Source organism: Ananas comosus, linkage group 2 (genome assembly GCF_001540865.1).
Source record: "Ananas comosus cultivar F153 linkage group 2, ASM154086v1, whole genome shotgun sequence".
NCBI lineage: Eukaryota > Viridiplantae > Streptophyta > Magnoliopsida > Poales > Bromeliaceae > Ananas > Ananas comosus.
In genome coordinates, this window is record NC_033622.1 from 276,855 (window position 1) to 300,579 (window position 23,725).

Here is a 23,725-nt window from a genome sequence, read left to right on the forward strand (position 1 = left end):
ACGCACTCTAATCTTATCTATCAAACTGAAGTGGCCTTTATACTATAGCTGCAATTCAAGATCTGTGCAGCATCACGTAATATAGCTTTTAACGACCACGTCGGCGTGTCATATAATTTCCTTTTTTTTAACCCGCGCGATACAACGAATCGATAATTAAAAAAAAAGTAAAAAATACCGACCAAAAAAGAAAAAAACGGTGATGAAAAAAATAATGGTAAAGGATGAAATGTACTTAGTGGTGAACGAAGATAATAGCTGAAGGAAGAAGAAAAGGAAGAGGAAGGACTTGAGCTGATTCGAGTTGGAATCCACACTCAATAATGAAGGAAAAATTACCATGTGATAATTTTAGAAAAAATAATGTATAAATATAGAAGATAGATGGATATTGTTGGAGAGATAAAGATAGTTTAATATGTTGTATACTAAAATTAATAATAAGTAGAAAGAGAAATAACTAAATTTCTATTTATAAGGGGACAAAAAGGCGAAGGAAAACGAAAAAAAAAAAGAAAAAAGAAAAAGGGGGGGCGGCTAAATTTACGAATCTGCCACTCCGGCGCACCGCTTGAGCAGGGCGTCGTGGCGCTCGGCGGAGTCGGCGGCGAAGTCCGCGAGCGAGCCCGCCGCCGCCGACATCCCCGCGCAGAGCACCCTTCCCGCCATCTCCGCCGCCAACCCCCTCCCCTCCGCCGCCGCCGCCGCCGCCGGAGAATTTTCCGGCGAGCCCACCACCACGNGGCGATCGACCCGATCCCCGCCGCGAAGAAGTCGAGCCCGTCCATCGCCCCCGCCTCGCTCGCCGCCTCCAGGACCCGCGACCAGTGCACGCACGCCGCGAACGCCGCCGGGGGCGGCGGCGCCGCCGCACCGTCGCCGGAGGCGGCGGAGCAGCAGCGGAGGGACCAGGAGGAGAGGGCGCGCGCGTAGGAGCGCTGGGCGGAGATCCACGCGGCGAGGGCGGAGCGCCATGCTCGGAGCTCCGCCTCTAGGGCAACGGCGGCGGCGGCGGCGGCGCTCGGCGGAGGGGGAAAGGCAAAGGAGAAGGAGGAGGAGGAGAAGAAGAGGGGCTTGGCCTCGTCTATAATGCGCCGTTGAATGCGGTGGCACTCCGCCATTGTCCTCCACATCCTCGCTAACCTGCGTCGGAGACAAAAGCAAAAAGAGAAGAGGTTACTAACACTACTGGTGATCTCTTTCTTTTCTACAGCAATCAAAATTAACAACTCATTAGATGATCTATTTGATTACGTAACATATTTTTGGATCTATTCGAAGGTTATAGTAACAAAGTGCAAGAATTTTACTGAATGAAATACCAACTGCAAATAAATGACATTGTGATTATCTCTACTCATGTCAGATATCTCATTTGTTTGTAATAGTTTGCTACATTTTTATTAGGTTATTGTGTTGCCTCATATTCACATGCTTGATTCTACTATTGGCAGTTTAAAAAGGAAAAAGAATGACTCTTATCTACAATAAAATGCTTCTGCATAGTTTGCTTTTCAGTAAAACAACTTCTACGATTGATTTGACGTAAAAAGTGAACATTGTAATAGATTATCTCTTAATTCTAGCCATAGACAGTTTTACGAAAAAAGTAGAGTAGGAACATACCCTTGTATCAATTCCATAAGCTGCGGGTGCAACTCCTCGTCCCTTAAAACCTCGATCCTTTTCGACACGGATTGAACCGAGTGTATCGACACTTTTAATCGGGTATGTAGGTCTCTTATGGCTGCTCTGGCTTTATCAACAGCACCAGGTTCTCCCCCATTCGCATCTAGGCTCCTCAGCTGCTTCAGTTTCTTCTCGTATGCTATTCTTGTTCGCTCGCCGGCCTAAACAGGAAAAGCACGTTAAAATTCATTGCAAAACATCAGAGATCTAGAGCTCCTTTTCTATTGAAGAGACGGCCCACATTTGGTTTTTTGCAGAAACATTTCTTTTTTTCTATTTCGCAACTTTAGCTCATGTTCTAAGTCTTAAGACCACGATGCAAATTTTTATGGTCAATGCATAGTTTTCAAAAATATGCCGCTGTAAATCAAAATTTTTGCGTCATGGCTTTTGCAGATCGGCAGTTTGGTTCTAGAAGTTGAAAATTGAGCTAAAGTTACAAACCTGAGGAGACTATCACGTTTTCGCATATTCATAAAACAAAAGTATTCTTTTCTCTTCTTCTTTTTTTTTTTTTTTTTCTGTTGCGTAAAAAGGCCTTGATTCTGACTTACTATTAAGGTTTACCTTTACTTCCTCATATAGTTTCCTCTCCCATACATACAATCTATCTAAAGTTGATTGGTGGCTCCCAGATATCATGCAAGAGTCGTCGGAGTAACTGCTACTGCTCTCGTAGCCATCATCTCTTGAGCTGGACGAAGTGTGAAAGAATCTCGAAGATGATGATCGAGACGAAGCCGATCGGATCAATGCAATAGGGTTCATCATTTTCACTGCGTGTTGATGAAGAACAAGTTAAGCGGGTTCAAAGAAAAGCTATCAAAGCATTTAACTGTAAAATTTCAGGTAAATCGCATCGGAGGCACTCGAATTTTTATGCTATTTTAGTTCATCCCGAACTTTGCAATGCTATAATTGGGTCCCTAACTTTTGCATGCTGTTGCAGATTTATCTTTTCTGTGTAATTCCCATGTTAGTTTGGATGGAACTGTCCACATAAGCACCACATAGGTGTCACATAAGTGACAATTCGGCTTCACATTTGTGTGTTGGGATTTTATTCATTTAGGCGGCAGGTAAATAGCAATTACCTGGTACCTAAATGGTCATTTCCATCCGATTTAACAGTCAGCATAGTAGATAAATTTGCAACAACTAAAAAGTTGGAACCAAATTGAACAATTCGTCCTAAATATTACAAAATTTGTTTGGTTTCTAGCATCAAAATCCATGAATATACCAGCAAGTTCGCTTGAATTTGACGAATACTGAGCTCTACTCGCCTCCAACATCACTGAAACCTCGTGAGCAGCATCGCAGATCCTCATAAACTGTTCCTCAATTCTCTTCACAACCTCTTTAATACTTGTTGGCCTCCGATTCAAATACACAGTAAAACCGGGAGTTTCTTCTCCGCCTCCTCTGCTTACCACCACATCCTTCTCTTTCTTAATGTTGACTTCCACCCCCTCGCTTTCTTTCGACACTTCAACACTCTGCACACCTCTGGACCGAAATTCCTTCACTACTTGCTTTGTGTTGTTAGCGTGAAATTTATCTTCAGAAGGATTCTCATTAGCCTCAAATTTCACTTTGTCGTTTTTGACATCTATCTCGACAAATTCTTCTTCCTGTTGTTCTTCTTGTTGTTCTTCCGCTTCCTGTTCTTCGTCGGTTACTTCCTCTTCAAGCTCGGGAATCCCTTCTTCCTCTCTGACTTGCCTGAGCCTCGCGAGGTCATCGTCATCTAGAGCTCTCTCATAGCTGCTCAAAATAGGATATCCCTGATTCTCGATCGAAGAGAACGGGTTCCAAAAGAAATCCCATTGCGAGTCTTGAGGCGAAGGCGGAGGGTACCTCGCCCTATCATCATAGTCCATTGTGAAGAACGATGAAGAATTGTTCATCGGCGAACCCAAAAAACCGTCCATTCCATAGTAATTTCCCGTAGGGTAATAAGAGTTAATCCTTATAGTTTCTGTCGGCGGAGGCCGTTCTTCAACAGAAACCGATGAATTCGCGCTTGACTTTAAATACTTTGAGATGTGAAAATTTCTCTTCTCAGACAAATTCGAAGGGATTTTATCGATGTCGTGGCTCAATCTTTTCACAGGAGTTATGTACGAGTCCAAGAAGAGGAAATCATGGTGATCATCGTCGCATTCGACGAACTTGTTGAGGGCCATCGATACTCGTTTAAGCGACTGGAGGTAAGAGATGTGGTTGGAGGCGAATCGAATTCTTTGCTCGACCGCCTGTTTGATGAAATTTTTCCGATCTCTGCAGAGCCGGACAGCTTCTTCATCTTCTAGCCGTGAAGCGGAACATCCCATCTCTTCGAAGGCCTCTTAAGAATGCTTCATACTTCAGATCAGAGCAAGCCAGTTGGAGGATTCAGTAAGTACTCTTTATAGAGAAGTTAATACTCAGATTTTAATCTATATGCAGGTAATATGATAAGGAGTTTCAGAAAAACAAGAGTAGTTTAATGTTGAAGATGCTAAATGAAACAAAAATAATGTTATAATCTAAAGATTGAGAAGAGAAATTCTAGAAGTAAAATAAAGAAATATTATGTCAGAGCTAGGAACACATAAAAGATACAAGAGATAAACAAGAAGACCATAATTTACTAATATTACGTCAGAGCTAGGAGCACATCAAAAGTAGAACATGGTGAATATCAAAGGGAAGTTAAATGAAACCATCTACACAAAATTAAATGAAAAAGTGGAAAAGGAAGCATTTGATGCTTAAAAAAAAAAAAAAAAAAAGGAAGATCTAATCACATGCTAAGTTACAGTTTTGAACTGTAGAGAAACTTACAAAAAAAAAAAAAAAAAAGGAGAAAAAAAAGAGGAAAAGCTAGATAGTTATGTACCTTTCTTAATACTCCTTGAATCAAAACAGAGATAGCTTCAAATAAACACTAAAACAAGCCCCAAAAACATTTTACTGATGAAAAGAAGCTTCTTTGAGAAGAACATATCATTCTAATGCATCAATGAACCATCTTTAGGTTGAAAAAACAAGGACATAATTTTTTTTAAAAAAAAAAATAAGCATCAAGAAAAATGAAGGGCTCAACCACTTAATTGAGTTTAAAAGAAGGAAAAATAAAAGAAAAAAAAGAAGCTGATAGCATTGGAATGCTGAATTGTACTGTTAATGACTTTAAAGTGGAAGAAGCAAAACAGGACAAAATTACAGAGACACTAAACAGTAACAAAATAAAATAAAATCAAAATAAAACCATTAAATTAAATTGGAATTAAAAAAAAGGGGAACATACACACTTTATAGTCTCATGGTTGAGACAAATATATTAAAAAAATCAGGGAAAAAAATCCAATTTTGGTTGTAATAAGATTACAACAATACCTGGGTTGTGAAAGAAGAGATTGATGAGAGAGAAATTGATGAGATAGAGAGAGAAAGGGTAGAGAGAGAGAGAGAGAGAGAGAGAGAGAGAGGGAAAGAGCTTACACTACTGTGGCAGAGAGAGAGTGAGATCTAGGAGTGGGGGCAACGGTCAAAACGAGTTGAAAGGAGAAATTCCAGCTCAGGAGAAAAAAGGAGAGCACGGGAGGGGAGTGAGGAGAGTGTGGGTTATCTCAAACTATGCCCCTGGACTTGAAGGAAATCACAGGAATGCCCCTCCCCCTCTTCCTATTTATTAGTTACCAATGTGAGTCCACGCACATAGCCGTTGCATTTTGTAGCGTCGATTCTAATCGTACGGCTGAGAAAAGTCACATATTGAAGAGGATGAAATCTCGGCCGTATATTTGGAACAGTAAGTAATACTGTACGAGGATTAAAGCGTGCGAAGAGAACTGATGCCTTTCTTGGGAATTAATTGTACGTTACAGCACGTCTTTTGCTTTTTTCCACAAATGCCCCTCCGTGTGCTCCTCACCATAGTCCTAGCCCAGGGGTAGATTCGGGATTTTCCTGTTTCAAAATTTAAACCTCATTTAAGGATGTTTTTAATGGGTTTTTTAGTAGAGGATTTGGGAGAGATTTTTTTTTTTCATTTTTGGGTGAAATTAACAAAATGCACCCCGGAAAAGGTGCGCCTTTGAAAGGGATGCAAAGTGAGGCAACAAGGCATGGGAATTTTCAAAAAGATAAAGTGGTGGAAAGCAAAAGTGGGTAATAAAAAAAAAAAAGAAAAAGATTCTCGTGTCCATCTATAAAAAAGCTATGTTTGGTGCCTTTAATTAGGGGAGGGGGGGTTCCTTGTTAAGAATTATATACCAATTTTGGACTTATTTGCAAAAAAGCCCCTTGTTATTGATCTTTCCTAGTTTTGCCTAATAATGAACGCATTTAAGCAAGTTTATATTTAGCATCATTAGGTGGGAATTCCGATGCAAACCCGCTCTAATTTATCGGATTCGGATCCCAAGAACCATCCCTCCATCCCAAAAAAGAAACCCAAAAAAAAAAATTCTTAATTACCCCAATGCTTTGGATTTTCTTAAAAAAATGTGCACATTCTTAGGTTTAGCGTAAGTGATAATCTATTAGATTTGGATTGAATGATCCAATAACTAAACGTTATTTTTCAATATCTTAGTCTCTTTTCTTTTTTATTTTTTATTTTAGGTCGCAAATCATATTCATATCCATACAAGAGTTTGTTTACCTTTTTGAAGTTTACTAATCAAGGGCCCATCTCAATAACTATTAGCGAGTTAAAGATGAGCAAAATTGTTTTCCATTTCTCGATTTGTTTCGTTCTATCACAATTACTGAAAAATGGTGAATAATTGGACAAAATATTAAGCCAAAAAAGAAATTCATGAATAAGTCACCCCCACTTTTTCTCAAATTTTCATAAAGAAAAGGGCCATGGTCCCCATCATTGACACATCACAACACAAAATTATGAAATTATTGTTTATACCCGGTCCACGACGTCAGCTATGCATCGCAATCTCATCTCCCTTTATCTCATCTCCACTTTCAATTTTATTTGAAAAATACATAATTTGGTGAAATACGTTTAATGTCTAGTGTGGCGCACAACTGATGTGGTGCGCCGGGTGCGCGCAAAAGTTCTCCTTCCATAGGATGCCACTACATAAAAAGGGTATTATTATGTACTATACATATACTATTCACCTCTAGTTAGATCCATACCACACTGAAAAAAAAAAAAAAAAAAAAAATCGCAACCATGTCTTAATTTTAGGACACACGAAGAATCTTATCTTGTTGTTACCATTGATGGTAGGGATATGCACATCCAAACGTAATTAAGGCACACACAGAGCACATGTGAATCTATTGTGCAAAACTACAAGGTTAGTACATACACCCATCGACAAAATAAAATGAATTGGTTCTGTACGGAACGTAGAAGCTACTATATTTTGTTGGGATTATATAAACTAGCGAGTGGCCCATTAGAGAGGGTCCAATGTTTGTACATGGGATTTAGCTGGTGTTCATATTACAAACAAAGTTCTTTTTGTTTGCTTACAAAAGTGGTACAAAGGGGGGCAATAAACAAATATGACAGTTCTTGGCCCACCCTTATGGTAACTAAATATGCTGTTCTCTTATTTATTTAATAAATAGAGATTTAATTTAAAAAAAAAAGTAGGCTTTACAAAGTTACACATGTCTCAATCGATCGTTAAGAGTATAATAAAGTTATAGTAGGTATAGTATATAATATGTAGGATAAACTGTGCAATAATAAAGTTTGGAAGAGGTTTTTGTGTTCTAGCCAAAACCCCCCCCTATATATCTATCTATCAAATAACAACGTAGGGAACTTTTTAGCTTTTGACTTAATCCCAAGCTTCACCAATTGTGACATATTACAAACTACAACATTTGCATGCAATTTCATCTTACGAGGGCTACTTTTATTTTCAATTACAATATCCCAAGCATGTTTATCTTGTTGTGACACTCTTTAAAGTGCATCAAGGAAATATGTCAAGGAAAAATATAAGTCATGTTTGTTGTCACACTATGAATGTTAAACTAATAATAACACCACCTTGGTGGAGTAAATTAATGCAGCTTTGGCTAAGGAAAAATAAGGTAATAAACAAGTGTAATCTAACTCTGAAGTTCATTACTTTAACAGATAATGAAGTTAATCAGATACCCATTTCCAGCCAACACAATTGGTGACAATGATGAGGATAAAATATGAGGCAATTTAACAAGTTTCCCCTTCTAAGAACATTGGCTTTGCTAGGGTACTGCATTAGATATGTTTCTGGTTTCTTCTGCTTACCATTTACATATAATAAGGCAGCCAAATTCCTAATCGATAAAAATACTAGTAGTAAATCCTACAGCAGGAAATCGGGCATAAAAAGGCTCGAGGAAATAGATACCATCAACAAGGGAAAAGGATCGGAGAACCATCCCTTCGGAGCCTGTTATCGGAGAGATCGAGCTTGCTCATCTTCTCCTCGCACCATAACAGCTGCTCTTTACTAAGCCTCGCCAGCCTCAAAACCCTAGAAATGACTTTTATGTCCACGAGAGCAAAGAGGAGTTCCACCTCCTCCCACGTTGCCGGCCAGGTCTTTTTCTTGTATCCTTTCTTCTTTTTGAACAGCTCTTTCACCTTCATCTCCTTCTGTGGAGATATGGAACAACGGACTGTTAAAATCTGATATTTTAAATTCTGATAGAGTTATTCACATGGATAACCCCTATGGATATATATCGAAAAGCCTAATTTGGATAGATGCAAATAGATGACTTCCTGTGGATATAATCAAAAGGCCGCATTCAGATATCTTCACAAGGTAGTTGTCAAATCAGAAAGAATACAAAAGATACCTACTTAGGTGTCGGTTCAGATATGCAGCAGAGCTTTGCCAAAGGACAAGTATAAGGTAAGTTCGTTAAGAGAGAAAGAAATTAAGAACTGTTGGAAAAGAAGCTTTTCCCCACTGATATGCAAAGAAGCCTTTTCGATCAATTTATTGCATTATAGAGCATGCAGCAGAGTTCAGACACAGATCCTAAGGGATATTCGTAGGATGTTGGAGTTTTGGGCTGAAAAATTCTAGTGGTTTTTTTCTAGTAGCCTCAGTTTTTGTTGCCTAGTTCATTTTCCTAATGAATGAATCAAATAGTATACTAACTTTTCTCAAAACGAAAAGGAAAAGGAAAAAGAGTAGCAGCACACCTTATCAAGAGAAGCTTGAACCTGTTGAAGGGAGCTTCCTGCATGGCTATGGGCCCCATAAAAGGAATCTGATTTTTTCTTGTCCTTCTTTATGAAAAGACGGAAGGTTAGGATCGACTCCTCCATTACTTTTATGAGATCAGGGGCTAAAATTGCCTGTTCCATGTTGTCCTCTGCATTTCCATTTTGATCCGAACCTGAGAGTATTTATTCTGAAAATTATAGTACCAAAAACTTGATCTCCTAAAAGAAAGTTTCCTCGACTTCAGCAACAAAATGACAATATACAAATTTAAAGTCTATACACAGCACTAACACAAGTTTCCACATTAAAGTTAAACCACAACTCAGTAACAATATGTAGCCCATTTCTTATCCAGATTACATGTAATATGAAGTACTCCTTATCCAGATTAGGTAACTTACCATAATCAACATGCACAGAATTTCCGGTGAAGTTAGTTCCTTGCATTTAAAACCTACCCTAACCACTATGCATGACTATGGTACAAAAGATTGTAATAACATGCAAATAAACACCATAAATCATTCATGTTATACTCTTCTCCGAGTAAGTAGTCTCCGTTAAGAAAGGTAACGAAAAAGAAATAGTAGTATAGAAAGTAGAAAACATATATTTGACTCTCAAAAATAAAGAGAATAATAGAAACCATGTTCTAACTTCCAAAGATGAGCATAAGAAGGATAAAGAACTCGCTATATGCAGTTAGCAAATGTGTCGTCCATTGTGCGCTCAATTGAAAGGACAAGATCAGACAACAACAGGTTTTGCAATTTAAATCATATTCAAAGATACCATAGGCCATTTTGACCTTTTAGAAACCTTTGACTTCTTCTGAACAAAATTTATACATGCTTTTACTCACCACAGACCATTTTGCCCTGACAGTGCCATGCATACAGTCATAAATGGCTTAGGAGGGTGATCAATGCTATTTCTTATGCATTTAATACCAGTAAATTTTCTATTACAAAATTAATCTTCCATTAAATTAAATACTCAAAACTTGATATATGCTAATTGAGCAAGTACACACTATATGATGACCTAAGAAGATATCGAAATAAATTAACTTACGGTAAAGTATAACATGAAAATGATTTTAGTCAAGTTTGCGCTAGGAGACAATTCTGAAGCCAATATAAGCTTTGATTAACTTTCCGTGAGAGAGAGAGAGATCTATTACATTATAGAAATGATTAACAATAAAATAAACATAAGAGATTTCTCATAATTTACCTTGAAAAGTAGGAACCTGAAGTAACTTGGAGAAAGAACTCCTCGTCCGGGCATAAATCTTGACCCTTGAACCCTCTTCGAAGGGCTCATTTTCAATAAACCTCTGCAAAAGCACTTGAAACTGCTGAAACAATTGAGCAGCATGGCTATATGAGGTCGGATTCTCAGGCTGTGACGAGATCCTCAGACTCAGCTGCACATACTGGCAATGGAGAGCCTCCCAGCTTAAAGCGACTTGTGCGACATATGCAACCTCAAGCGTCTGATATGGGTCATACTCATTCTGCTGTTGCTGTAATTGCTCGTAGTCCTCTTGAAGCCCATCTCTCTTCTTTAAAGAGAGGTTGCGGAGGGTCAACGCCAGCTTCTTAGATGACGATCTTGGTGACTTTTTACTAATGTCCATTGATCCTGTTTCATTACGTGCATGCATCAAATTAGCAAGCAAAGGGAAGAATCGCATATTCGCATGCATTGACCGCAACCAAAATCCAAAACTGCTGCCAAATTGAACAGAGTTATCAAGTAAAAGATTTTCCCACACAGTAGGGACCTTTGCACAAGCACAAACATAATACCCTTTGCACAAGCACATAAATGCGACACAATACGCATATTATGGAAATAAGTAGTCGCATTAGATATAAATAGTTAGATTTCTCAATGCCCGGGTATGAATAAACTATTGTACAAAAGAAAGCAACAACTCAACAACTGCAGTTAAATATTACCATATCATCCATCCCCTGCCATTTTTTTTTTTGGTTTACCTGCTTCTTCCAAAATCTGGGAGCTCATTTTATCAAAGAACAGCATCCGCTCACAATATTTATCATACAACGTATCAAATCCGCACCACGGATACCCGTCCACCACTTCCGATTCCCTCCACTCGCTAGAACTACTCTCTTCTTCCTCCTCCTCCTCTTCTTCTTCTTCTTCCTGGTACCCTTCTTCTTCAGGAATCAGCACCATGAAACTGTTCTTCCGCAATTCCTTCAACCTCCGCTTCACCTCATTCGTGATGAAGTCGTCGTCGTCGTCATCTTCAGCTTCGATAGCAGGGTCCGAAGGATCAGCTGGTTTTGAAATCGGATCTGAGATCGCATCGCTCGATGCATCGGCGGTCGAATTAGGGTTTCCAGCATTTGGGTCTTCTGCTTCTTCGTCTGCGTACTTTCCCTGCTTTCGGATTCTCCGAAACCTCCTTATCTTGAAGAAATCCATACTAAGCTTGTGGATCAAGCTCAATCCAAAAAAAAAAAATCTCACCTTTTTTCTCTTTCTCTTAAAAAGGTTATAGCTTTTCTTTTTAGAAACGGGAAAGGGAAAGGATAAGGAGGAGAACGAAGAGGAAGAGAGAGAGGAGGTAGGATAAAAGGAGTAGGAGGGCGAAGAGAAAGAAGAGGAGGAAGAGATCGCTGGAAACTTCGAGATCCGCGGCGAAGTCCAAGCCACGGCTCATCAAACAAAGAAGTGATGCGAGAAACCCTAGGGAGATCCCAAATGGAGATACGAAACCCTAGAAATCGAGCTGTAAGAGCTTATGCACAAACCAAGATGAAGCTAAAGAGATCCGAAAACCCAAGAAGAACCCCAAATGGAGATCCAAAACCCTAGAAACCCACAATGCAACTCCCCAAATCGGAAAAATCGAAGTATCGGCTACATTACAGCTTACGGAGACGAGGCGACTGCATTCTACTTGCGGAACCTCCCCAAACCCTAGAAACCCATTGTTGGAGCAAAAGGCTAGGGTTAGGGTTAGTGTTAGGATTTGGGAGAAGGGGAGAGAAGTGGAAGAAGAAGACGACGAAGATGGCGAGGAATTGGGGCGAGGAGAAGCACGAGGATCGCGAGGCGATTTTTTGCATTTAATCGGCGCGGGAGAGGTTTAAGAAGCGGGTAATTTGCTAATTAGTTAAACGTAGGGGGTTAATAGTGTTAAGGGGCAAATAATTAGGGGAAATTGTTTCCTAGACCCAATGTATCCCCACATCTCATGAACCTCATCTAAATTACTTAGTTTGAAAATTCATACAGAGGAATCATGTAGCCGTAATAAGTTAGATTTTAATTTGTGAAAAATTAGATCTCTAAAATTTATAATTTTGCATACGTAAATTTTTAAAATACTATAAAATTTATTCAATAAGGTAGATTTTGGTATTAAAATTCTGATCACAAAATTTATAATTTTTCATTTATGTCGTGTGTGAGATGTACTTACACACCCGATAAAAATAGTAATTTTTTATTAGAAAAAATTATTTTTTTTCTGTCCCTATTTGTTATGCACCACACCTAATTTTTAACAATTAATATTTTGAAATAAAATTTTAATTAGATAAATATGATATACACCATCTAAATAGCCCATTTATAAATAAAAGAAATTAAAAAAATTTTACTAAGATATTTAGTAGTTCTAATAATTAATGATAAGAAAAAGATATTATTTAATTTGTGAGAATTATGTTACTTTTATTTTTAGGATATATACACTTATAAATATATTCTAATATATTCAATTAGTTAGGTTTTTTTATTTTGAGATTTTTGTTACTGAGTTTTTGAATGTGTGGTATATAAGAAGTACTTATACATCTGGTACTAAAAATAATTTTTAATAGTTAAGGGTTTAATTAGAAAAGCAATTGTGTAGTCAAAAAAAATCTAAGTAAAAAGTATGGATAGTTCAAATAAGATAAAATATTTTTATTTTTTTTATAGTGATTAAAGTTTAAAAACTTATGTACATATGAGACAAAGAAAAAAAAAGAAAAAAAAAAAAAAGGAACTTGGTTGTTTACATAAATAGGGTAGTACGGGGACTATTTTTAAAGTTTACCCAAAAAATCGGGGCGAGGAATCGGGAGCGCGGTGTTCAAAGTACGAACGCTTGGGGAGGCGCGCGGAAACGTACGCTGAGGGAGAGAGAGTAGTGTCAGAGGGGGCGGGCCCACGCCACCACCCACTACAGAGAGCCTCAATGTCTATTTACCAAATTACCCCTACTAGCCTCCCTAGGTCCACGCCACTTAGTAGGCCCGGTCCACCACTTCATCCGTGGACCGGAAAAGGCTTAAAAAAACATTCTTTTTTTTTTTTTTTTTTCTTTTTGTGATTGAAGTTGAATGTAGGGGGAGATTGAGAGCATTCGGCATGATTTTAAAAAAATATATGTTATTATTTGTAACTGACACAATATAGGAGGGAAATTTGAAGTAAGCGGGGGATTCGTCGTATCGCTGCCTCAAATTATGAGGAAAATTATGAGGAGAAGTGTTAAGTTTACGTATGACTCTCTCATTATCTTTCGAGGCGAAGTTCAAATTCTAGTATCTGCCTGTCTTCGATGGTTGGAAATACAGATACTAAACAATCCTCAAGAGGATTCAGAGAAATAAAATTGAGTTATATTCGTGCTGATACAATTGCTGATACAGTTAATAAACGAGGGTTATGGATTTAAATTTTTTTCCTGACGCGAGTAATAATCAATAATCAATTTTCTTATTTAAAAATTTTGAAAACAAATTCAATGTATTTACTTTTCAATTTTCACTAGATATACTTGTATATGGTAAGGAAGATATTGAAGGTTGTTGATATAGTATCACTAATATATAACAAGCTAATTCTTACCAAAATTGACATTTAATTATTAGAATCAGATACAATAAATATAGTAGTATTATGAGAGAGCCATCAAAACCTTCCAAATTAATCAAAATCTTATTATTTAACTGATAATTTGAAACAATAATAATAAAAAAAAAATTAAAAATATAACTCTTAAGAGACCCCACTTATCATCTCTGCTCTAATCGTTCCACCCCAATTTGGTGAGTTGCTTTTCTATTCTCTCATGCTATATAATTGTACAAGTTTTTATTTTTTATTTTTTTATTATTTTCTTAAATGTTCGTGGTTGATATGCAAATATCTTTTTTGGTACATAGCAGGATTCAAATTTAGACACCAACTTTTAACCTTGTTTGCAATTCTCTCGTGCTTTAATTCGCGGTCCGTGCTGTTTTAAGATTTCGCGCTATTTTTTAAAAAAGTTTTTAATGCCTTCACATAATCATATCAGCACATTACAATTGTTTCATTTGATTTTTTTTTGGTTATTTTCATCTAATTTTCTTTAGTATTGGAAAAGTTTCTCCCTACTAATAATTCATCTAGTAAAAATGAATGGAGACCACCCTCAACTATAGGATACTTCAAAATGGATCCCTCTCCAACTTTATGCTTCTTTTTATTGCATTTTAATTTATCAAAAATTAGAATAATTCTAAGTAGAAAAAAAGAATTAGAAGTTGGGGCAGAAGCAATCGTGTTTTCAAACGCACATGATTTTACGGTGTTGATTTGTCTAAAAAATTCAAAAGCACCTTGGAATTTTTTAAAATTTTTCAGAATATAAAACCTGGTGTGTTTAGCCACCACAATATCAAACTAGACTTTAATATATTCAAAACATATATCATATTATCCACGATGTGCGCTGGATATATACCTAACCGAAAGTTAGTTTGCTTTTGGGCTTTTAGAACATTGTTTTATTTTAGATATGAAGAATAATAGAAGAAGAATTTGATTGTTATTAGTTTAGAAAACCAGAAGTATTTGATTGTAACTCTTCATTACAAACTTTTTAAGTGTGGGTGCGAAACTGGTACTTGGTTTAAGGTTCATGTATTAGAAATATAATTAAGTACATAGCAGTATCTATCCTACTCAATTGAAATTACAATAATTGAGTTATCTTTCCTTGATTGACCAAAAATTAACATGGTTTTCTAATCTAATAGGTACTATGATACCTAAGCATTTTTAATGCAATTTTGGCCCCTTGAGTCTACTTGTTAATTTCCCCCAATGGAGCAAAGAAGAACGAGACTCACGGAGCAGCCTCTCCTAATTATCATTTTTGCGGTAATAATATGAGCATAGAAACAAATTACTCTGTGAAAGCTCCATTCTGTGTGTGTTTCACCTTTTCTTTTATTATTATTATTTAAAGTGAGATTCACAATCATGATGGAGTTTTTACGGAGTAGCGTGTTAGTGCGCCCTGTAATTAATCTTTTTCTCTGATTAATTATGCAGGTGGTTGTAGTACTTGGTATTAGTGTGATCTCTCTATTTCTTCTCACAACAAAACATGAAAATGAAACCCTTGAAGATGCAGCTAACAATGTGGAAGTGGCATTGCTCAACAATGTTGTAGATCGTGCGCATTTCTTAGTTCAAGTGAATGCATCTGCTTTTGCTGTAGCAGAAGCTCTTGGCTCACCCAAACACCTCTCCTTTCTCGATATCGAGAACAAGGTCACAGTTCTTTCATTTTCCATACTTTTAGTTTGAATAATATGGCTTCGTTTATATTGTTTGTGAACTTAATGACTCCAATTGTCCATAACCTTTACTTGGTTTTCACAATCAGGTTCCTAACATTTATTATTTATTTCATTTGAGTATCCACCGTCAAAAACTCTATTATTTAACAAAAATTGTCACGTGACAAAGTTTGGTGCTGAGGTGACAAATATTGTTTGCTGCTTACGTGGTAGTTTTATTAGCAGATAATAAACGTTATAAATCTGAAAATTTCAAAGTTAGGGGGCCAGTGATGCAATTGACTCGTATTTATTTATGCCGAGGAAATTGATAAAAAATAAGAAAATTGTTTCTTGATTTCTTAGGTTGCGCCGAAGCTGTTCATGGCACTAGCAATGAACCCTTTGGTGGCACAAGTATCCTATGTTGGGCTAGATGGGCTTGTTTTCTCTTATTACCGTGAGTATGGCGTGATCAGTATTCTTTTCTCCAATTCATCGCGACCATCGAATAATTCAGATTCACATAGGTGGTACGGCCAGTCGGCCGATCAAAGTACAGGCGATCCCCTCGGAGATGCGGTTGTTCTACCTTTCCAAATGCCTAATGTCACACATTGGCTCCATGATGTATTCAATGGTACAAAAGGTGGTTATGTTTCACTCGAAATTGGATTCACCAAACCCAAAGATCAAATGCTCATTTTTGCAGCACCATTTGCGGAGTTAGGATTGGTTTCATTCGGAGTTTATGTGAATGATTTCGTGGATCATATTTTCGATATTGACCTTTTCGAAGGGCATTTATATTTGGATATCAATGGTACTAATATTTCAGCGCAAAATAGGCTTCTGCACAGGTATCATACATTGAAAAACAATACAATGCTAACTCTTTCATCAGATCGAAATAATTTCACGGAGATGGAGAAGTACATCAGCCATATTTGTAACTGTTCTACTTCAAGTACTAGTCCAATTGGCGTGAGCGATACAAGATGCAAAATTGCCTACACTTGTTCCGAAGTTTCAGGATTTCAATTGGTATGTCACTAAGTTTCTTATGATTTTGTTTTATTATTTAAATATAAGTTTATCCTGTAAGCAACTAAATTTCTTGTCTAATTCAGCTAACTTTCATTTCTGCGGCAGGTCTTTGCATTATTTCTCCCTTTTAAAGAGATCCTGCAACCATTTCAAGAAATGGAGGTTATTATTCTTGTCCTACTATCAATTATGATTTTTGTGGTAATTCTTGGGAGCTACATCATTTTATGGCTGTTCAAAAGATCACGAGTACGAGAAGTGCTCTTACGCGCAAACCTCATCAAGCAAAAGGAGGCAGTTCAGCAAGCAGAGCGGAAAAGTATGAACAAAAGTTTAGCCTTTGCTAGTGCCAGTCATGACGTGCGCAATTCACTTGCTGGTATTACTGGCCTGATCGAGTTTTGCCGAAGGGATGTCGCACCACAATCGGAACTCGACATAAACTTGGAGCAAATGAAAACTTGTGCATTGAAACTTTTAGGTGAAGTACTAAATGCCCTTTTTATAATATGGTTTTTCTTCTAATGCTTGAGACTTCAAGTCACCGCAATGACTTGCGCATGATGTTATGTCGAGAGGAAAATTCTTATCATGCGCAATAAAGATTTGATAACACTATATTGTTCTACACAGAAAGTTATTACTGGAGGAACAACTTTGCCAAATATGGTGCAATAAACTTATGATGTGCATGCATAATAGATTATTCAGTTTTGATGCTTAATTACTCAGCTAGTTTCAATTCATCAGTATTTCGATTTATTCTGAATTATCACATTACATGAGTTACTGATGAACCATTTGCGGATGATCATTTGACAGAAATACTGAATACCATACTTGACACAAGTAAAGTGGAAGCAGGAAAGATGCAATTGGAAGAAGTTGAGTTCGACATGGTTCAAGTAATCGAAGAATCGATTGATATTTTCCATGTTGTGGCTCTTAAAAAAGGCTTGGAGATAGTTTGGGATCCTTGCGATTGCTCGGTCTTGAAGTCGCCAATCGTGAAAGGAGATTTCAAAAGGCTGAAACAAATTATGGATAATTTGATAGGGAATGCGGTAAAATTCACATCAGTGGGATCGATCGTTGTTCGTGCGTGGGCGAAAAAGCCGACAGTAAAAAGCTCTGAAGTTTCGTCTAAATATGGGTGCCGCCTTTCAAAAATATTTGGCTTATTATCAACGTACTTTTCTAAAAATGGAGCTTATGTTGATCTTCAGAACCTGAATTCGGATCAGCATGATTCGAATTCAATCGAATTCATCTTTGAAGTCGATGACACAGGTGTAGGAATTCCTAAGGAGAAGAGAGCTTCCGTGTTTGAGAATTATGTTCAAGTTAAAGAATCATCTAAAGAAGGGCAAGAAGGAACTGGCCTAGGACTTGGAATTGTCCAATCTTTTGTAAGTTTCTATGTTCATGGATCACTTCTATTTTAGTCTCCCTCTTTCCGATTTCAATTTTGTCAGCAATTTAGTCTTTATAGTTCGTAATTAACTTAGATTTTTTGTCACATGCGCGTTCATCTAATTACTCATTTTTAGGTACGTTTGATGGGCGGCGAGATTAGCATTCAAGACAAAGAGCCTGGTGAATCAGGAACTTGCTTCAGATTCAATATATTTATGAAATCAAGTGAAACCTTTGGTGAAAGTGAAGCAAAAGAAAGTGCAGCAGATAAATTGCTTCTAAGAACAGATCAAAATATTAGTAGAAGTGGAATAAATCAATGCGCCGATCGAGCCTTAGCATTTGGAGAAAGTTTTAGTACAAAAGGAGTTCACACCCTACTTTTCGTTGAAGGCGACGAAACTGCAAGAATCCTGCAAAGGTGGATGAAGAGCCTTGGAGTAAAAGTGTGGAGGATTCAGAATATTGATCTTCTTTACTCTACATTTGAGAACATTAAGCATAACGCCAGTTCGTCCGGAAAATCTGATTCTTTATCATTTTGCAGAACAATGTCGCAGAATAGTAATACAGAGATAGAATGCTCTTCTAGTCCGTTGCCCACGACAGCGAGAAATGGCGCGAAAAAACCGAGTTCTGGAGGAATTGCAATCCATGTTCTCGTCATCATCGATTTATCTTATGGAAATCTTTCAGAGATATACTCGCATTTAAGAATTTTTATCGACAGCACTCCTCATATTTCACGAAGAGTTGTTTACTTGGCAGATTTGAATACCTCTTCTGCCGACCTTGAGAAGTTCAAGCAGGTATCTTGTGATCTTATACTGCGAAAGCCGATTCATGGTTCTCGTTTGTGTGCACTTTTGAGGCTTCTACATGAGTTCCAAAGAACATATGAAGGCCATTTTTCTCGAGATGAAATCGCGAGCAAAGCGCAAAGTTTGCCCGAATTTCATCAACCAAGCCATCACGTTGGAGAAGCATCTACATCGAAGCAAACTGCCGACGGCGACAAACCGTTAAATGGAATGCACATTCTGCTAGCGGAAGATACATCAGTTCTGCGCCATCTTGCGAAAACCATGCTCTCGCGCTTTGGAGCGACTGTAGAATCTGCGGAAAACGGTCTTGAAGCTCTGAATTTAATCAAAAGAGCTCTGAAAGACACTGCAAGTGATCTCCATGATAGAATCAATGAAGTACAGGGGAGTTCAAAAAGCTTCCTCTATGATCTTGTTCTGATGGATTGTGAGGTATGACACTATAATGAGTATGTTTATTTGAATTGTATTATTTTAAATTGATATATCTGCTTCTTGCCATAACAAAAACTTCAAATTATTTCTTATTTCAGTATTGACTTAAGATTGTGCTACAAAAGATACATACTTTATAATTGTTTTGCTGTACTGATTTTTTTTTAAAAAAATACAGATGCCAATAATGAATGGTTATGAAGCAACAAAATACATACGTGAAGAGGAAAAGCGTTACGGCATCCACATTCCCATCATAGCTCTAACTGGGCATGCAACTCCAGAGGAAGAGAAGAAAACAATTCTCGCAGGTATGGATTTTCATCTGACAAAGCCGTTAGAAATAAAAAAATTATCGCAAGCTATTAATTTTGTCTGCAAAATATAAAAGTAATGAAAGATAATTTCCAGTGGCTTTAATTTCTTTTTGGCATTTCACCAATTTTTGGTTTTGTTGTTTTCTCTCTTATTCTCTCTCTTAAATTTGCAGCAATTTTTGAACCTTACTAAGATGTAATTTTTCCCCTCTTTTCCTTTCACCAATTTTGGTGAGATATTGTTACAAACTTAGCATCAAAGAGCCAATACATTCATGAATTTTTAATAGAATAGGGAACCTCAGGAACTTGTTTGTTTCAGAAAAAGATTAGGGATCCAACTGCAACTTTTTGAAAGCTCAGTCACTGCTTATACATTTTACCCTCTTTTTAAAAAAGAAATTAAAAGAAACTCAGCATTGTTTCACTTCATCAACACACTCTTATCACATACATATCCACACCTATTTGAGGTTTCATATCACCAATACAAATTACCTTCAATACAAGTATTTTACATGTACAATTTATTTCAATAGAATCGTATACAATATCGGTTTTTTTGGAGAAATCAGGTGTAATACAGCTGAATTTCCAGTCAATTCAATTGTAACATATCATGATACAAGTCCATGGAAGTTTTAGACCAGTTATTTCTTTTTCCTTGTTTTTCTTCGTCGCCATGATATAAATTTTTAGATAATTACAAGTAAAAGTGGCAATTAAACAACCAAAAACAACATATGCTAATAGCCCAGCCACGTGGATGGGAATAGCTGGAATCTAGACTTTGCACAGGCCAAAACATCATAGTAATCTGCTTGAGTGAGGCAGTCTCGAAAGTCCGTAAATAGCTTCTCGAACACCCTCGACAATACCACGTACGACCTCGAGTACGGGTAAGGCAGGAAGAACTGCATTTAATTAAGATAGAAGGAATAATAAGGCGAAGATTTTGCAGTACAGTTTAGTAGATTATTGATGGGTAAAATATCCCAATATGGCGAGCGACTTCGTCTGTATACTGTTTACTTCAGTTTCTGAACTCGCACATGTGTGGTAAGTAAACTAAAATTACTGAATCAGTTTACAGACGAAGAGGGAAAATAACGCTTTCAGAGTTTGGCGTGTCGGATGTCAAACTTAATAGTCTAAGGAGCAAAGTGAAACCCTAGGATTAAAGTGATGGGACTCGGAAAAAGTGAAAAAGCAGGGAAATGCTTACATCTCCTTCCTGTGCGAAGCGCTTTAGCAGTGCGAAAGTCCGCTGGTTTTCTTCCAAGTTGTTGATGACTGCTAACCATACCTGCGAAGCGAGCTCGTGGGCTTTGTCTCTTGACCTACCACAAGAGATAAATTGATCTGCTCGCGGGGCAAAAGAATAGGACGTCTCTTGTTAGCGAAAAGAATAATATGCATACAGTAGAAATTTGTTTGGTTACTTAAAAATTTAGTTCCTTTGAGGGTTTGATCTGCCCAAAGCTTCAGTTTAAGCAATTTAGTTTCTCGCAATTTAGTTTTTGTCCAAAATATCCAAAAAGCGTAGAAAGACACATGCAAATTTAAAAGACGAAATCTCAGGTGCCCTTATTCCTCGTTAGAGGAATATAAAAACCAAAGATGAAGCAAAAAAATAACTTAAAAACTCACCGATGATGGTTCCATGAAGTATGCTAGAAGGTGGTGGTGTTAACGGAAGCTCGAGCTGCTCTTTTAAATACAAAAAAGTGTGACCAACTAGTTCATCGATTTCACCACCCAATGGAATTATGTTTGCACTGACATATAAGGCCGCAAATCTCCTGATAATAATTAGGCAAAAGAGAACAAAAATATTACAAAATTCCGCATATATTTATGGGTACATACGCAAATCCGCAAATGAATCAAATTTTATTTGGAATCAAGTATAAATGAAGTGAAAGCTAAAGCTAGATGTTTTTTTTTTAAGCGAACTCACCTCTTAGCCGAGCCTCGAGGAATTGGGCCAGGCCACCGTTTACGATTCCCCACCGATGGCCAGGTGCGGGCAATCGCCGTTTGCCACAAACATTCTCCTCGAAATATATTGGCCCAGTGCTTATTTACACACGAAATACGGCACCATTCACTGATCGGTAACCTAACAAAAATTTCTATTAGGAGATGATCGGGAAGCCTTCCGATTGCTTGATCACTGCCCTCTGTCATAGAGCTAGAAAACACACACACACAAAAATGACACTATAAAAATCAGTCTAAGTTTCCGCATGCCTTTTTCACTATTAGAATCGAAAGTCGCTTTCACAAAGAGACAATCGGAAAATCCAAATTATACTCTTGATATCAAACCACTGAGATATAGCTCCAAAATATCATTCATTAGCACACGATGCGGCTGTAACCACTAAGATATCATTCATTAGCACACGATGCGACCGTAACCACTAAGATATCATTCATTAGCACATGATGCGACCGAAACCACTAAGATATCATTCATTAGCACACGATGCGACTGAAACCACTAAGATGTCATTCATTAGCACACGAAGTGACCGAAGCCGCTAAGATATCATTCATTAGCACACAAAGCTACCGAAACCACTAAGATATAGCTCTTGATATCATTTTACGGGGAATTTTCACACCCACGGAAAAATTTATGAAGTACATGGATCAAGTGGTATGGTGAACTAGTTTGAGCTTTCTCATCAATCATGGATGGCCCTTTTATGATCATCATCATCAACAACTTAAATATCTCCTGACTAAATCACATGATTATACAATTTACACATCACAAATAGCCAAAGGAGGAATCAAAGTACAAAAATATAGTAATTATGAAACTAATCCTCATCAAAGTACCTTCTTTTTTTTTGTCATAGGGAAAAATTATGCTCTGTAGAGAACAAAACCAATCATCTGTAGATTAATTTAAAAAAGCCCAAAAACTTTACCAAATTCCTCGCGTAATTTTCCACAACAGAAATTAACAAATTTTTTTTAAAAAAACAAAGTTATCACTTTGGATTAAGAATTAACTCACCTAAAAGCCCATATTCCCAATTAAGCCAAATTTTCACTAAATTTTCGCCCACAGAAATTAATAAAAAAAACCCAACAAAAATTTATCACTTCTAATTGAGCTGATTCCTCACGTATTCTCTCTTCAACATAAATTAATTTTAAAAAATTAAAAATATTATCGCTTGAAACAACAACAACAACAATAATAATAATAATAATAAAAAAAAAAATAAGAGTAGGAGAGAGATTACCTTGGAGGATGAGGCTTCTTCCTCCGATGCTCCCAAGTGAAGAGAGAGAGAGAGAGAGAGAGGAGAGAGAGATAAAAAAAGAAAAAGAGACAAGTAAACGGTGGTGATGGGGATTCTTAAGGGGAAAATGGACGGTGGATGATGGTGCCAGGTGGCAACGCCAGGCGCAGCCGTCATGTATTTGGCGTGATAAATTGCGAGGACACGGTCTACCACGTCAGCAAAGAACCTGGTCTACTTTTAGTGTCGATTTTTCAGAGACTTTAAAATCAAAATATAAATTAGTGGATGTGGTTTATAATTTTCAAATTATTCAAGTAAAAATTATTCAGATTTTTCATAGAAGGAAAGTGGCCCACATTGCATGCACTTTTTTTTTAAAATTGTGAATTAATATACAAAATCTTAAAAGTGAAAAAAATTGCTACGGGAATAATTAATTTGTGTTCGATTTAAATTGTTGATAAAATTTCTAGCTACCGGTATATATTGTTTGTCATATAACAAGAGAAAAAAGTTTCAAATTTTTTTGGATAAGTTAAGCAATTGAAGCATTTTTTTTCTCTTTTTTAGATATAATATTAATAGCAGTAATATATATATATATATATATTTTTTAATTTTAGCCATAAATGTAAAGTATCTATAATTTTTGTATTTAAAATTTCGAATATCAACCATCAAGTAGATACGACGAATAAATGCAAAATATATGTACCATTTAAAACCTCTTAAAATGGTCAATTTATTTCTAACAATGATTTAATAGATATTTTTATTTAAACTCTCTATTATAGATTTCGGGATATATCGGTCTACGGTGGACCATGGTCCAAGCAATAATTGCTCTCGAAGTTTTGGACAAACGGGGAATCTCTTTCAGTGGGCTCAGATTATTACTTGTGACTTAACCTTCTCACCTAATAAATAAATCAAAACGTATGTGCC

General features: G+C 37.0%; 4 protein-coding genes across 4 annotated transcripts; 1 reads left to right on the forward strand and 3 right to left on the reverse strand.

The window, feature by feature from the left end:
• Window positions 21–5,135, reverse strand: LOC109706803. Its single transcript, XM_020227802.1, has 6 exons — window positions 5,074–5,135; window positions 2,933–4,056; window positions 2,257–2,465; window positions 1,627–1,850; window positions 736–1,143; window positions 21–48 (listed from the first exon to the last, which is right to left on the reverse strand). The coding sequence occupies exons 2-6, from the start codon at window positions 4,023–4,025 to the stop codon at window positions 21–23; spliced, it is 1,962 nt and encodes a 653-aa protein (XP_020083391.1). The 5' UTR covers window positions 4,026–4,056; window positions 5,074–5,135.
• LOC109728908 (probable histidine kinase 2) lies at window positions 3,982–19,617 on the forward strand. The gene is made up of 8 exons (XM_020259450.1): window positions 3,982–4,089; window positions 14,948–15,071; window positions 15,246–15,467; window positions 15,842–16,519; window positions 16,628–17,003; window positions 17,345–17,931; window positions 18,073–19,194; window positions 19,376–19,617. The coding sequence occupies exons 2-8, from the start codon at window positions 15,015–15,017 to the stop codon at window positions 19,583–19,585; spliced, it is 3,252 nt and encodes a 1,083-aa protein (XP_020115039.1). The 5' UTR covers window positions 3,982–4,089; window positions 14,948–15,014; the 3' UTR covers window positions 19,586–19,617.
• Window positions 7,770–11,982, reverse strand: LOC109728928. Its single transcript, XM_020259482.1, has 4 exons — window positions 10,895–11,982; window positions 10,125–10,535; window positions 8,864–9,060; window positions 7,770–8,305 (listed from the first exon to the last, which is right to left on the reverse strand). The coding sequence occupies exons 1-4, from the start codon at window positions 11,349–11,351 to the stop codon at window positions 8,060–8,062; spliced, it is 1,311 nt and encodes a 436-aa protein (XP_020115071.1). The 5' UTR covers window positions 11,352–11,982; the 3' UTR covers window positions 7,770–8,059.
• Window positions 19,982–22,900, reverse strand: LOC109728936. The gene is made up of 5 exons (XM_020259494.1): window positions 22,778–22,900; window positions 21,475–21,708; window positions 21,165–21,316; window positions 20,740–20,876; window positions 19,982–20,428 (listed from the first exon to the last, which is right to left on the reverse strand). Exons 2-5 carry the CDS (start codon window positions 21,702–21,704, stop codon window positions 20,261–20,263), a joined length of 687 nt encoding a protein of 228 aa, XP_020115083.1. The 5' UTR covers window positions 21,705–21,708; window positions 22,778–22,900; the 3' UTR covers window positions 19,982–20,260.